Source organism: Ziziphus jujuba, chromosome 3, assembly GCF_031755915.1.
Source record: "Ziziphus jujuba cultivar Dongzao chromosome 3, ASM3175591v1".
NCBI lineage: Eukaryota > Viridiplantae > Streptophyta > Magnoliopsida > Rosales > Rhamnaceae > Ziziphus > Ziziphus jujuba.
Window position 1 is genome coordinate 14,854,098 of NC_083381.1, and position 16,193 is coordinate 14,870,290.

The 16,193-nt window shown below is 30.0% G+C and overlaps 1 protein-coding gene across 2 annotated transcripts; it reads left to right on the top strand.

The window, feature by feature from the left end:
* Positions 1-9,082: 9,082 nt before the first annotated feature.
* LOC107422414 (probable sucrose-phosphate synthase 2) lies at positions 9,083-15,672 on the top strand. Of its 2 annotated transcripts, XM_048478168.2 has the most exons (12): positions 9,083-9,864; positions 10,664-10,896; positions 11,500-11,563; positions 11,670-12,365; positions 12,759-12,896; positions 12,982-13,113; positions 13,197-13,373; positions 13,454-13,507; positions 13,597-13,659; positions 13,968-14,921; positions 15,002-15,129; positions 15,237-15,672. In XM_048478168.2, the coding sequence occupies exons 1-12, from the start codon at positions 9,586-9,588 to the stop codon at positions 15,523-15,525; spliced, it is 3,207 nt and encodes a 1,068-aa protein (XP_048334125.2). In that variant the 5' UTR covers positions 9,083-9,585; the 3' UTR covers positions 15,526-15,672. The 2 variants fall into 2 exon arrangements, with proteins under 2 accessions (XP_048334125.2, XP_048334126.2); XM_048478169.2 differs by lacking the exon at positions 9,083-9,864 and having other exon boundaries at positions 10,758-10,896; positions 11,423-11,563.
* Positions 15,673-16,193: the final 521 nt, after the last annotated feature.

A 16,193-nucleotide genomic window follows, 5' to 3' on the forward strand; every position in this document is an offset into this window, starting at 1 on the left:
TCTAAGTACTTTTATGCATGCAGTTTTTATAAATTTTTTTCATGCTTCCAAATTTAGTATGGGAACTTCTATTTGGTCAAAGAAAATTTTTACCTGAAGAAAATAACATTAAAAAAAAAATTGATCAAATGAAGTCAAAAAGTTTATGACTCCAAGTAGTAGATAAAGGTTGCCTCGTTTGAGTTCTGATAGACCAACAACTTTGATCTGTACTTATTCTCTCTCATTATTATTGTTTTCTCTCTCATTATTATTGTTTTTTAAGTTCTTGGGCTGTATATGTAAGAACTTCTAGAAACCTGAATCAATTGTAAAGTGCCTTGGCCACCTTCCTCATCAAATATGCAAACAAAAAAAAAAATAAAAACAAAAAAAAATTAAAAAAAAAAAAGGAAAAAATCCTCCATTCAAGATTGACGGTGACAATCTCGTCCCAAATGATATTGCATGCATCTCAGGCTGTTAGGCAAACTCAAATATTCCTTGAATGGAGATGGTAGGGAGGGAACCATCAAGAATATCCATTTAATTTTAGGAGAAAGTTAATTAGTAAATTCATTACCATTTTGAAATTGTTTTTCTTTCTTCCAAATTTTTTAAAAAAATTATAATGTATGATTTATGAATCAGTGAGATGGATGATAAGCTAAATGTGTTGAATGTTTTGCATGTGAAAGCCAACTTCAAGTATGTGAAGCACAAGATTGATGCACTTGACAATCAATTTAGCACTGTATTAAACTTCCAAATTTAAAAGCCAGTGATTTAAAAACAAAAAAAAAAGACCTTTAAATATAAATTTTATATTTGTAATATATTCTGAACTTTTTCACATGAATTAAAATAACAAAATCCCAATTTTATAATGGTCAACTGGCATTCTGTTGGGTCTTTCTTTCATTGGGCCATCCAACAAAGTGAGTAGAGATGGTCCAATATTGATAGGTCAGAGAAGTAAAAATTTGTGAGAAACAAGGTTTGAGCATTTTAACTGGTAAGCCTAAAAGTAGGCACTTTTGTGTTTTTATGGAGGCTTTCCTACTGTTTTTGAAGTGTTTTCTGAGGCAGCATTTCATGAACTGTTTTTAGGTACTATATCTACGTAGTTACAAAGCAATTAATTTTTTTCTCTCTATCTTTTTGCAACTATAATTTCATTTAAAAAAAAATGATGCTTAGCAAATCATGCAAAGTGATTCAACCATGAAAAAGATTTAGATATCTGAGAGAGCATATACATATGAAATTAATATATAGTCCATTTCTTTGGGGAAAAATATATATCTTATTCTACAAGTAATATGCATATAATATCACTAGATTGTGTCACTTTTCTAATTAGCTGTAGTTTTTAATATTAAATAAACCATATAATGTCAATGACTATTACTCTAAATCCTTAAATCTTTATACCACCTTTATATTATTTGCATGCTAAAATGGCAACTACTTTTCTTATATCTATGAACTTGTTATAAAATAATAATAATAATAATAATAACAATAATAATTTACTCATGTTTTCCAACCCATCAAAAGCAAGGGGAAAAAAAAAGAGAAAAATATTACGTCAAGAGGTGGTTATTTTATTTTTTCTGTTTGATAGCCTACTCTGCAAACATGAGTGCGATTTTCTTTGCAATTTTCAGCAAATTAATATTTCATATGCGTGGCATCCATTTGAAATGGTGGTCCAAACAAGACTTCCACATAGATTTGACGACGGAGGTTCCAAATGCATCTCTTTTTGTACCAAAGAAAGTTGAGCAAACAACTAATAATGACTAGATCTTTTAGAAACTTCTTGTTTTTGGTTCTTTTTGGAACTGAACAAAAAAAAAAAAAAAAAAAAAGAAGAAGAAGCCCACCTGGGTTCTCCACATTTTTAACCAGAAAACTATCCTTTGTTTTTTTTTTTTTTTTTTTAAGATTTTATTGTTGCTTATTCTTTTTTTCTTTGTCTACTTGAACGGAAAGAGACTTTGATTTTATTATTCCTAATGTCTTCTGAATCTCAATAACCATCACGAAGAGGGATGGACAAAATCCAATCAAATCCATCCAATTTAGTTCATTTTTAATGGTTTGGATTGAATTTTTACATCAATTGGATTAGATTGGATTCAAAATATCATAAATTATATGGATTGGATAGGTTATGAATTGGAAATATATATCAAATCCAATCCAAATAATATATTATACAATTAAAAAATTATATATTTTTTATTTTTTTCATTTTTATATATTAATTTTTAACTTTTTTTTTCATTTTTATATATTAATTTTTAATATATATATTTTTTTTACATCCCCAAATCCTAAATCGATTCTTGAGTGAATGAATTTTGATGAATGTATTATTTTACATTAATTATTCTAACAATTTTAATTTGATTTTGTAGGAGTGAGATGATGACATTAATGCTTACTACTTGATAAGAGCATGATATGTATCATTTGCTACATTTTCTTCTTGAATATATTATATTATTTTAATTGTATTTTATGTTTGGATAATTATAATTTATTATTTGTATTTTATATTTGAAAATTTTTTTATTTGTATTATATATTTATAACTTAGTAAGTTTCAAACCGATTAATCAATCCAAACCAAACCGATCATAAATTATTTGGTTTGGATTTAATATTTTAATGGTTTAGCTTGAATTACATATTAAAAAAACCGATATGTATGTATTGAATTATATTTCGGTCCAAAACCGAACCAACTCAATCCATATCCATTCCTATTCACTAGGCAAGTTTTTTATGGCCCTTGATGGCTTTTCTTATAAGGACCACTTACCCTATGTTTTGGTCTCTGGTGCTCTAAACTTTGCTACATGTGAAGGCATACGTGAACGTGAACCTCACATACCCAAAACATTTATAAAAACTAAGAAAACTTTGTAAATTAAGCAATTTTCTAAGGAAAATTTGCACTCTCATACACTCTAAAATTTAGGATTTATGCCATTTGGATTATAAAGTTTTCATTTAAGCGATTTTGAATTTAAAGTTTCAAAATCAATATAAATAGATTAAATTTTTAATAAGGCTATTAAATTTAATATATTGACAGCAGTATGACATCATAATTTATTTTTTAAACATAAAAAACTGAAAAAATATATCTTACATTTGTTATTTTTTATTTTTTAATTAAAAAATTATATCTATTCCTTTTGTTTATTTAAATTAAAATACCCACAATCTTAATTAAATATTAAAATATCCACAATCTTAATTAAATTTTTTGAACCTAAAAACGGACCAAAACTAAAAATTATAAAAAATATATATATATTAGATTAAAAATTAAAAATAAAAATATTTTTTTTTTTTGCTTTAATTTTTAATTTTTATTTTCTGTCAAGTAAATTAATTTATAAGGATGCCATAATTCATTTTTCAGAAATAAAACAAATAATTTTTAACATTTATTACTTTTCCATTTTATAGACCAAAAAAAGACAAAGGAGTCTAATTTTTCCATTTGATCAAAAGAATTAAAGACAAAAATAACAATACGGAAATGAATTATGGCCTTTTTTTTCATTTTTGAAAACTTTTTCGATTTGACCAAAAAATGAACCTCAAAAATGAAAAAACAAAAATTAGACCAAAAAAATAAAATCTAGGCCATTTTTCTATTTTTGAAAAAATTTTCCATTTTCCATTTTGGTCTATCCTAATTAATTTTTTCATTTTTCCATTTTTGGCCTCCATTGTTTCAACTTTTTAAAAAAATTTACCTCTTTTTAAAAAAAAATATTTATTTTAATTTTTGACATAATTTTATTTTGGTATTTTGATCTAATTATTTTTAATTTTTGGTCTAATAAAATTATTTTTATTAGATCAAAAATTCTAATTTTATGTTAATTTTAATTTTTGGTTGAATTTTAGATCTAAAACTATTTAATTATGATTCTAAATATTTTAATTTAAGTTAAAAAAATGAATGTATATACTTTTTCAAATAAAAACCATAAATATGAAATAGAAAAAATAACAAACGTATTTTTTTCAATTTTTTTAAAAAAATATTTTTATTTTTAATTTTGGATCTAATTTTTATTTTGGTATTTTGGTCTAATGTTTTGTTGATTTGGGCATAGAAAATTATTTTTGAGTTTTGGTCTAATAAAATTATTTTATTAGATCAAAAATTTCAATTTTATTTTAATTTTAATTTTTCAATCTAATTTTAGGTACAAAATTATATAATTATGATTGTGGGTATTTTAATTTAAATAAAAAATAAAAATACAATTTTACAAGTAACAAACCATAAATATGAAATGGAAAAATGATAAATGTATTTTTTTTCAAATTGTTTCTAAGAAAATTATTTTAAAAAAATATCTTTATTTTTAAATTTTGGTCTAATTTTTTTTGGCTTGGGCACAAAAAAATTATTTTAAATTTCTGGTCTAATAAAATTATTTTTATTGGACCAAAACTTCCAATTTTATTTTTGATTTAATTTTGGGTTCAAAAATATTTTATTAAGATTGTAAGTATTTCAGTGAATAAATCTAGAATAATCAAATTTTTTTTTTTATCAAAATTTTGATATTCATAAATTTGCATCTGTTAAGTGGTTTATATTCCCATAAAAATAGGACAATATCAATTTAACAATATTAAAAAACTGTCACATAATTGGTTATCAAAATTTTGATAAAAAAATTTAATATGTGTAACATTGCTCTTAATTTATATCGATTTTAAAACGTCATAGCTGAAATTGTATATATTGAAATCTTAAATCCAAATCGCATAAATTTTAAACTTTATGATACTAAAATGTAATTTTCCTTTTCAATTTACCAAACATAAGAATAATTGTTGTATGGAAATATTATCAAAAATTTACCAAACAAAAGATTAATTTACCAACAAAAAGTTAATCAATTGTTTAATTTACGAAACATTGCACAATGGGCCCCACATGTCGTTCACAAAAAATATTACCGAACCGATAGAAAATGAACTTTTTTCCTTAAATTTTAGATTCTCACCAAGAATAACACGAAGTTGCCTTTTAGTGCATGAGTCTGGCAGTGAAAGATAGGTGCCAATCAAGGATTTGGCAAAGGATCATGAGCAGTGAAAAAAGGTTCATTAATTAATTTGGAGGCAAGATATATTAATAATATCGACAACTATCATGAAAATAACTAAGCAAATGAGAAGGACAAGCATTGAAAAAGAGAAAACCAGAATTAAAGGTTTTCATCCTATTTGAATAATTCATGAATGGATGGAGAAAGGTAAATTTATCTCTTTGTGTAAGTGTCACTAAATGAGTGATGGGCAGCCAAAAAATGACACAAATGCTAGCCTGTCTGGATGTGCGAGTGCCAATTCCCCAATATTGCATTATTTTGTTTTGGAATTTGGATGGTGATCAGGCACCTTTGGGTTTGCAATTCAATTCACTGAATAATTGGTGCAATTCCAACCCGAATTATATGTAATATTATTATAAGCTTTTGAAAGCTACTTATTTGAAAAAGGATAAAAATACCATTTAAAGACAGAGATGGCATACTAGTGATAAAGTTTGTCTGATGCTGGTTACCACAAAGGTGATATGATGCTTCTGCTGCCACAAACTTTTGCATCAAATGGATCTCTATATATATTTATATTTATATGTATGTCTATATATATATAAATATAGTTACTAAAATATATTAGATACTGAATATATCATATAAACATTTTTGCCTTACTTTCTTTAAGTTTCAATTGAATAATATTTGGGATAAAATTCTATGTAAGACTAGATTGTGCATATATTCTTTACTACAGAAACTAATTATTTCTAGCCATACACCAATATCACTTCTATTACAAATTATAATTTTGTTCTTGGAATCTTGCGGTTTAGATTTTTATTTTTAATTTTTGGTAGTGGGTTCACATACAATCTTTTATACTAAAACGAGGTTATTATAATAAAGCATATTGTTGATAATTATTACCCATAGTAAAGATTTAGTTTGAGATCAGATCATATTATGAAATTTTACAAATTCTTATAAGAATTATAGAAAAAAAGGCAAAAATATTATATATCATCACCACCATAAAACATTAATAAATAATAATAAACGTCACATTAAATCTTATAGTGAAAATTGAAAAAAAAAAAAAAAAAGAAAAGATGATTCCACTATACTCGTTAATAGCGGCATGCATGCACGTATGAGACCATAAATATTGAAAAAAAAAAAAAAGTGCCAATTTTCTTTTAAAAAATATGAATATACAATACAATAAACTGGTTACGTTATTGTCATAACCAAAACTTATTTAAAAATATGACAATAAACTTAGGAGAAACCGAAATAGCACTCAATTATGTATTTTTATCTTTTCAAAAAAAAAAAAAAACTTTACATTTTTATATCTATATAATGCTCATTTCTCCTAAAAATAATAAAGAAAAAAAACCAAAAAGATGAAAGTTACATCAGCGATCTCCTGTTTGGTTACGTGGAAAAACCTCACATGGGGAGAAAAAGATATGTATAGGAAAATTAAATTGCATTTGAACACAAACCTTAAAAAGAAATCTCTTTTAAGATTTTGTTTTAGACTCTATGACTTTCTTTTTCAAATCTCACCTATATTTTGAGATGACCAAACTACCAAAGTTGAAAATTATATGCATTTTCAATTTAAAACTGGCAAGTCTACTCAGATTTGCATTAAAATGAAAGGGCATGCATGTATGTTTCTTAATTATTGTTATTATTTTTTTGAACAAATGTCTGTTAATTATTTGATCAAACATAAAAAGTTTCTTTTGATTCACGAAAAAATGAAAAGTTTCATTTGGGATTCTTTACAGCACTACAAAAGTCACAATAAAAATTCTAGTAATGTCACAACTCGTGAATATTCACAAGTGATGTGGCAAGATGTGGCCGGTGAATACTATATATGATGCTAAGCAATTAAATTCTTCCACATAATTCATAAATATTCACAAAATGTGATAGAAAGCATTTTTGAATTAGAACTGTGAATAAATAATATATGTAAGTCATACAATGATTCAATAATTACTAAGCATATAGTTATTATAATAAAAAAATTTACTTTTAAAAGATGCAAGCTTTAAGTTATAAAATAAATTTACTAGTGGATTTTTTCCTTTGCGTTTTTTTTTTTTTTTTTTTTCCCTCTTTAATGTAAACAGGATGGAGGTGATGTTGTATTTCCGTAGGAAAGAAAAGGCAGCTAGCTACTTGATTTCACTCTCTAACAGCATTTCATTATTGATTTCATTCGAAGTATAATAGCATTGTCATTGTAAGTGGAACCACTTTTTTTTTTTTCTTTTTTTCTTTTTTCGGTTTTTTGTGTGTGTGTGTGTGGGGCTTAAGAGGACACCTGTCTCTCCCTTCGATTTGCTCTTCTCTTTATTGGACAGAGAAAACAAATTAAAGTTTGAAAATATAAAAGCCTAACAGTTTTATGGACTCAAAAGATAAAAATTCGAGAAGATTTGGTGAAAGAAACTGGACCTCTTTTTTTTTTTTAGGCTAAAAAAAAAAGAAGAAAAATCTGGACCTTAATGCTTTTAAGTAAAGTATATTTATGCTAGTACGATTATAAAAGGAAATTTTTCAAAAAAAAAATATTATAAAAGGAAAACAAAATTCGTGTTATTATTATTATTTTTTTTATATTTTATATTGACGTTTTAGAAACCTAGTACATACAGTTGAATTCCACCTGTTTGTGAAAATTTGTCACTCTTTTATTATTACTTTTATTAATCCATTTGTTTTTTAATCATTTACAATAATTTTTCATAATTTTTCCTTTTATTTCTATCTTTCAAACCTATAATTTTTTATTTATAAATTTTATAAATGTAAGTGGCTTTCCAAAGAGTATTATTTAACAATCCAATCATCAATTAGATAACATATTTTACACAATAATTTGTAATTATGTTTTTACTTATTTATTTTATAAGAATAAATTTTTAAGCGTATATAACCTATTATTTTGTTTATATTAAAAAAATAAATAAATAAATAAAACCTTTACCCTATGATGAAAGAGATTATAAACTATCTTTGAAATTTAAACCAATTCATAGTACCGCCGAATATTATTTATATTTGATATTTGAGCATTGTTATTTATACTTTCGATAACAATATTAAAACTAGCTAGTTCATGATGGCCATTAATTTACTATTATTAAAATTTTTTAGGACTTTTAAAAAATGATTAAAAATATTTATTAGATAATTATATTTGTATACGGTTTATTGCCATATCAGTTAAGAAACTAGAGGATGAATAACATTTTACTTATATATTTAAGATTATATGAAATCCAAAAATAAATCATAACTCAATCCTTATTAATCTTTACTATAAAATATTATCTTAACTAATCATTTGCCTACTCATATCCACATAGTAATATTCATATTTTATCTTTAAATTAATAATTATTTAAATGAATATTATCAACAAAAAAGTAATAATGAGATTTTACAATTTCATTGTCTGCTTATTTCTTTTGGTAATAAGTTTCATTATCAACTCGTTACCAAGTAAATAAAATAATTATTAATCAGACACCCATTTGTACATTTTTTTTTTTTCAAAGAATGTAACTTTATTTAAAGAAAGAGTAAGAAAAATAATAATATTATTTAAAAAAAATAAAAATAATTAGGAAAAACTTGGATTAGAATGACCAAAACCCAAAACCATAGCAAATGTCCACCAAATCTCTCGGAAGAACCAAGCCAAAGCGAAATGCCCGCATTGGGAACCGGACAGCATTGGAAAGGGTGATGAAAGTCCCCACATGAACACCTACTCTTTACACGTGTGTTCTTTCTGGTCCCACCCTTTTCCTGCCACATGGCACTCTCTCTCTCTCTCTCTCTCTCTCTCTCTCTCTTCCACCATTTCTGCTTCACTCTCCTAAAACAACCAAAACTCTCCCCTACACACAATATATACGCACACCCTCAGAAAACAAATATATAATATTTATATAATTAACATATATATATATATATATAAATATAAAAAACTATCTGGGTATTTTTGTTACATGCCTCAGCAAATACTGTCCAAGTTTCTTCCTTTTTCTTTTCCTAGAAAGTATCCTAGAAAATTTTATTTTTATTAGTTTACTTTAAATAGTTTGTTTTTCTTATTGTATTTAATATAAGGCACAGAACCCAAGAAGGATATATATCTGCATGTAATGTTCATTATTGGCTTCTATGCTGGTCTGGTATTTTGTGTATCATTTTTGAAAAGCTAAAAATTTAAAAAAAAAAAAAAAAAATTTTGTTGGGTAATTTTTTCTTTGTTCATGTTTTATATGTGAAAATATCCAAGTGGGTGGAAAAGGGTTGTTCTATTTTTTTTTTTTTTTTTTTCCTCTTTTGCATGTGATGGTGTTTGAATAGCGTAATGTTTTCTGTTTTGATATATTTGAAAAAGAAACAGAAATCCCAGATTTTTGGATTTTTATGAGCTTGAGAAAATTTTGGTGAAAAAAGAGTGGGAAAAAATATGGCTGGAAATGAGTGGATTAATGGTTACTTGGAAGCTATACTGGATAGTGGTGCCTCAGCCATTGAAGAGCAAAAACCAGTCCCAGTGAATTTGAGAGAAAGAGGGCATTTCAATCCCACAAAGTATTTTGTGGAAGAGGTTGTCACAGGTGTTGACGAATCGGATTTGCACCGTACATGGATCAAAGTGGTAGCCACCCGCAATACTCGGGAGAGGAGCTCAAGGCTCGAGAACATGTGCTGGCGCATTTGGCATCTTGCTCGCAAGAAGAAACAGGTTAATTCTTCTTCTTCTTCTTGTCTCTGTTTCTGTGTATGAATGGCTAACAAAATTGGTAAAAAGTGAGAGACTTTTACGTAGATGCTGTTTGGTTTCAGAGAAAGTGGTTTTTTAATTTTATCAAAGATTCTAGAGTCTTTTTAAAATGGATTGTGGGTGAGGATTGGCTAGTTAAATAAATTTGTTCTTTTGTGTCAGAACTTTTGTGTTATATGTTTCCATATAATTTTTTTTTTTTTTCCTCTTTTCCCTCCCAATTGTTAATTTGAAAAGAATTCTTAATATTTGATGGGTTTGATAGAAAATCTATTGATAATGATATGGAGCTCATGTTGTTATGTCAACATTCGTAACTAACTCCATCTATTCATGAAGATCTCAAGGATAAACTAGTAATAACCTTCATAAATTGCATAAACAGGAGATGGGTTTTTTAATTCACAAGATAAAATTTTGGGCTAAAAAAGTCATAGTTGCATTAATTGATAGATGGATGACATTCCCATTGGTGAAGAATGCCATGAAGTTGAACTAATATGTCACTAACTAGTACCTAAATACTCAAGCACTTGCAAAAATAGTATCAATTCTCTAAAGAACAGATTGACTACTGTATATATATATATATATATTTTTTTTTTTCCATCCATGGTTGATACTGAAAATTTTCAAGGAGACTTTTTCAGTTGTCATTCTTTCCTTGCATCCTAGCTTCAAGTAAGAATATACAAGATGAAACCTTCTTCTTTTTTAATTCAAGATGAAAATTTTCTAGTGTTGCCACACTTTGATGTAGTTGGAATGGGAGCAACTTCAACGACTGGCAAACCGCAGATTGGAGAGGGAACAAGGACGAAGGGATGCAACCGAAGACATGTCCGAGGACTTGTCTGAAGGAGAGAAAGGGGATGCTTTGGGAGAGATGATACAATGTGATACACCGAGGAAACAGTTTCAACGTTCGATTTCCAATGTCGAAGTATGGTCTGATGACAAAAAGGAAAAGAAACTTTATGTAGTCCTTATCAGGTATAATTCTTTATGTTTAAAGTTAATCATGTTGAAGTTCATTGTTTCAAATTTAAGCTATGATCCAGCCTGCTTTTCATGCAATGTGCAAGCTGTTAATGTTCGAAGTTTTAAAGTCATTAAATATCGAACCAACAAAGTCATTAATTAGTCTGCACATCTGGTAGATGACTTTTGAGTTTTAATGATTTCTTTAATTGCTAGAATGATTTCAAATGCCACTTTTCGATATTTTTCTGTCTTTCCTTATTTTCCATCTATTCCTTGATAATTAGGGGAAAAAAGAATCAATATTGGATCCTTTTTTTTTTTTTTTTTTTTTTTTGTTTTGCCTTCTCATTTCTTTGTTTTTATAATTTTCTGTCCATTGCTCTACATAGATGTTTTGGAATCCTAAAGGCAAGCTTTCCTAGTTGTGACTTGCTATGGATTAGCAAACTGGCAAACTATAAATGTCATCAAAAGATTAGAGTTTAAATTCAAAAGTTTTCTCGATCTTAAAATTGCACGAAAATGTGCCTCTCAGGCAACTATAACAGTTCAATTAAAGAAATTTACATCGACGCATGTAAATTTGTAATTGCAACTACTCTTCATGGCCAGTTTGCATGGTTTGGTACGAGGTGAAAACATGGAGCTTGGTCGAGATTCTGATACTGGTGGGCAGGTAGTTATTCACCACAACATCCTTCCTTATATAGATGTTATTATGATTATGTGTTATTTTCCTCATTTAATCTTGTTTCATGCACTAATGGAAAAATAATAAATAGATCAAATACGTGGTAGAACTTTCTCGAGCTCTTGCAAGGATGCCTGGCGTTTACAGGGTAGATCTCTTCACTCGCCAAGTATCTTCTCCGGAGGTTGATTGGAGCTATGGTGAGCCAACTGAGATGCTAACGGCAGGCCCTGAAGATGATGGAGTTGATGTAGGAGAGAGCAGTGGAGCGTATATTATAAGAATTCCCTTTGGTCCTCGCGATAAGTACCTCAGCAAAGAATTACTCTGGCCCTATATTCAGGAATTTGTAGATGGAGCTCTTGCTCACATTCTTAATATGTCAAAAGTTTTAGGCGAACAAATTGGAGGAGGCCAACCAATTTGGCCATATGTTATTCATGGTCATTATGCAGATGCAGGGGATAGTGCTGCTCTTCTTTCTGGCGCTTTAAACGTCCCAATGGTTCTAACGGGACACTCACTTGGGAGAAACAAACTTGAACAGCTTCTGAAGCAGGGCCGCCAATCAAAGGAGGATATCAATTCAATGTATAGGATTATGAGGAGGATAGAAGCAGAAGAGCTTTCACTTGATGCAGCAGAACTTGTCATCACAAGTACTAAACAGGAGATTGAGGAGCAATGGGGACTTTATGATGGGTTTGATGTCAAGCTTGAGAAGGTTTTGCGTGCACGTGCTAGACGAGGAGTTAATTGCCATGGACGCTACATGCCAAGGATGGTGGTAAGTATCTAGAAACTAGAATTTGTTTCTTTTACATTTTGTTAATCTTTGCTGCCTTGTTTTAGGATGTTTTGACAGATGGGATTAACTGAAAGGGGAAAGGAAGAAATTTTGTTTTTGAAATTTTGTTCATTTCTATGCTGCTCACTTCCCCTTATATGCCTTGTAATCCCTTGTACTTCATGTTTTGAGTAAAAAATAATGCTTCCATAAATCAGATCTCAAAGTAACTTAAGGATTGAATTCGTCTAGTGAGCTTTTTCTGCCCTTATTTTACCTCCCTTTTTTGAGATGTAAAATATAAATATTGGCATGTCCATGATTACTGTGGCGTATTATACGTTAATATGGCACGGCTACATTGGCATTGATCCAATGGAATTCAATTTGCAGGTCATTCCTCCTGGCATGGACTTCAGCAGTGTTGTGGTCCAAGAAGATACCCCAGAGGCTGATGGTGAACTGACACAACTTATTGGTGGTAGTGATGGAATGTCTTCTCCAAAAGGACTTCCTGCAATATGGGCAGAAGTAAGTGTCTGATTTGTATTATTATAATTCCATACTGACTAATTATTTTATTTCTATGTAAATTGAAATAAACATATTTTGGTAGGTGTTTCGCTTTTTTACAAATCCTCACAAACCGATGATATTGGCTTTATCAAGGCCAGATCCAAAGAAAAACATAACCACTCTTTTGAAAGCCTTTGGAGAATGTCGTCCCTTAAGAGAACTTGCTAATCTTGTAAGTTGATTTATCTAATTACTCGATTAGACTATTTAATAATGTAATTCAATGTTTCCAACAAACTAATATGCTTTAAACAGACATTGATAATGGGGAACAGAGATGATATTGATGAGATGTCTACTGGTAATGCTAGCGTGCTTACCACAGTGTTGAAACTGATTGATAAATATGACCTGTATGGACAAGTTTCCTTTCCTAAGCATCACAAGCAATCTGATGTACCCGAGATATACAGGCTTGCAGCAAAGACAAAGGTTAGCCGAAGTTGCAATTTCTAGACGTAGCTTTATTATTATTTTTACATGATGAATAGCGTTGTAGTTGGAATATGCAGGGAGTTTTCATAAATCCAGCATTGGTGGAGCCTTTTGGACTTACTTTGATTGAGGTTGATTTTCCACCTAATACTGTCTTTTCTTGTGTGATCTTTGTTTTGTGAGAACTTATGATTCAATTTATGTTTTGAAATTTATGTAGGCATCAGCACATGGGCTTCCAATGGTGGCTACCAAAAATGGTGGACCAGTTGACATTCATCAGGTAAAGACCTCTGTCACTTCCTATATCCTAATCATATAATATGCAATTTGCTACTTGTTATATCTAATGAAGTCAAGCTTCCTTATATCTCATTTTCCTACAAGGAAAATACCAAAATAAAAATAACAGAGTAAAAATTTCAGGATCTTTTTGGTCATAGTTTGTTGTTGGAAACATCGTTATAGATCTGAGTTATCTACTTTCTACTTTCTGTCTTCCCACCAAGTAAATGCACGCAAAAGAAGAGGAGGTAGAGTGTATCTGACTAAGATTACCAAGTAATGTTTGTTATTTCTTGTGGTTTTTAGGCCCTCAATAATGGTTTGCTTGTGGATCCTCATGATCAGCAAGCCATTGCTGATGCATTGCTTAAGTTGCTATCAGAGAAGAACTTATGGCTCGAGTGCAGAAAGAATGGTTGGAAGAACATACACCTCTTCTCGTGGCCTGAACACTGCCGCACGTACTTAACTAGGATAGCTGCCTGTCGCATGAGGCACCCACAATGGCAAACTGACACCCCAGGTGATGAAATGGCTGCTGATGAGTCTCTTAATGATTCACTTAAAGATGTACAAGATATGTCTCTTAGGCTCTCAGTTGATGGGGAGAAGAGTTCGCTGAATGGATCTCTTGATGTGGCTTCGACTGGTGGTGATCCTGAGCTGCAAGATCAAGTGAAACGGGTGCTAAGCAAAATGAAGAAACCAGAATCCACTCGAACTGATAACAATAGTGGTAATAAAGCTGCTGACAATGTGCCAGGAAAGTATCCCTTGTTAAGGCGGAGGCGAAAGTTGATTGTTATAGCACTTGACTGCTATGACAGCAATGGAATGCCTGACAAGAAGATGTTTCAGATTGTGCAAGAAATAATTAAGGCTGTTCGATTAGACTCCCAAATTGCAAGAATCTCGGGCTTTGCTCTATCAACAGCTATGCCAGTGTCAGAAACATTAGAGTTCTTGAAGGCAGGGAAGATTCAGGTTACTGAATTTGATGCATTGATTTGCAGCAGCGGAAGTGAAGTGTATTACCCTAGTACTTATACAGCAGAAGATGGGAAGCTTTTCCCTGATCCAGATTATGCTTCGCATATTGACTACCGTTGGGGTTGTGAAGGTTTAAAGACAACCATCTGCAAATTGTTGAATGCCCCTGAAGATAAAGGAAAGAGCAACCAGTCTTCAAGCCCCATTGAGGAAGATTCAAAATCAAGCAATGCACATTGTGTCTCATATCTAGTGAAGGATACCAAAAAGGTAGATCAACGTTGGTGTTGATAGTGTAGAAAGCTTGGTTCTAAATTTTGAAGTATACTCAAGGTGGTGTGCTTTTGCAGGCAAAGAAAGTAGATGACTTGAGGCAGAAGCTAAGGATGCGAGGGCTTCGTTGCCATCCTATGTATTGCAGGAGCTCAACAAGAATGCAAGTTATTCCACTCCTTGCCTCTCGAGCACAGGCACTTAGGTACATTTTTCATTCTTTATAACATAAACTCTGAAAATTATGCTCTGACGTCTTTACATTTCAGGAATCTATGATCTAATTTGGATACATTTGCTTCTGATTTTTAGGTACCTTTTCGTCCGTTGGAGATTGAATGTAGCTAACATGTATGTCTTCCTTGGTGAAAGTGGAGACACCGATTACGAGGAAATGATATCTGGGAATCATAAGACCATAATCATGAAAGGCATGGTGACCAAGGGTTCTGAAGAGCTGCTAAGAACACCGGGAAGCTACCTTAAAGAGGATATTGTTCCTCCTGAGAGCCCACTTATCACATATTTGAGCGGCGAAGCAACAGCAAATGAGATTGCTAATGCTCTCAGGCAAGTTTCTAAATCTGGTGCTGGAATGTGAGTTGATGATGGTAATATATATATATATATATATTCTTTTTGTCTAACAAAAATTTTTTATGAAAAATATTTTGCAACGCATTTTTTAAATGCGGGTTGAGGCTATATTGGAGCAAGATGATGGCTCCTATTTTCAGAAAATTACTATCATGCCTTTTTTTTTTTTTTTTTGGGATATTTATATACAAGTTGAGTTTATTGTGGCTCTCTGTCACAAATTTACAATGATGCTGATTATAAAGACTTGGGAGGATTTATAAAATGGCAGAAAAGGATCAGTGTTGATTTGACGTGGTTATACAATGTGGGTTTTCATATTTTCCAGTTGTCTTTGCTATATATTTGTTCATATCTAATCAGATAATCTATGTCAATGACTTTGACATCCTACAAAAATAGCACCTATTAAAATTTGAAACAGCTAGGCTTTATCTTTTTGTATTTTCTGAAATTTAATATACTTTCTCTTCTGATATGAGGAACTCTGTTTTTCCTTTTTCGCTGAAATGAGGAACTCTGTTTTGAGAAATAGAAGATGAGTGAACGAATTAATTGCAATTAATTTGAAACCCAAATATAACCCCTTAAGTTTTGCTTAGATACGAACAAACAACACAAGTTCTAAAATTCATCAATTGGTTCTATTACAGTTTTGAAATCCATTAATTA

Coding starts and splice junctions, on each gene's coding strand:
- LOC107422414 (XM_048478168.2), top strand. CDS start 9,586: ATGGCTGGAAATGAGTGGATTAATGGTTACTTGGAAGCTATACTGGAT. Junction 11,564..11,669: donor ATTCTGATACTGGTGGGCAG/GTAGTTATTCAC, acceptor AATAATAAATAG/ATCAAATACGTGGTAGAACT. Junction 12,366..12,758: donor GCTACATGCCAAGGATGGTG/GTAAGTATCTAG, acceptor TTCAATTTGCAG/GTCATTCCTCCTGGCATGGA.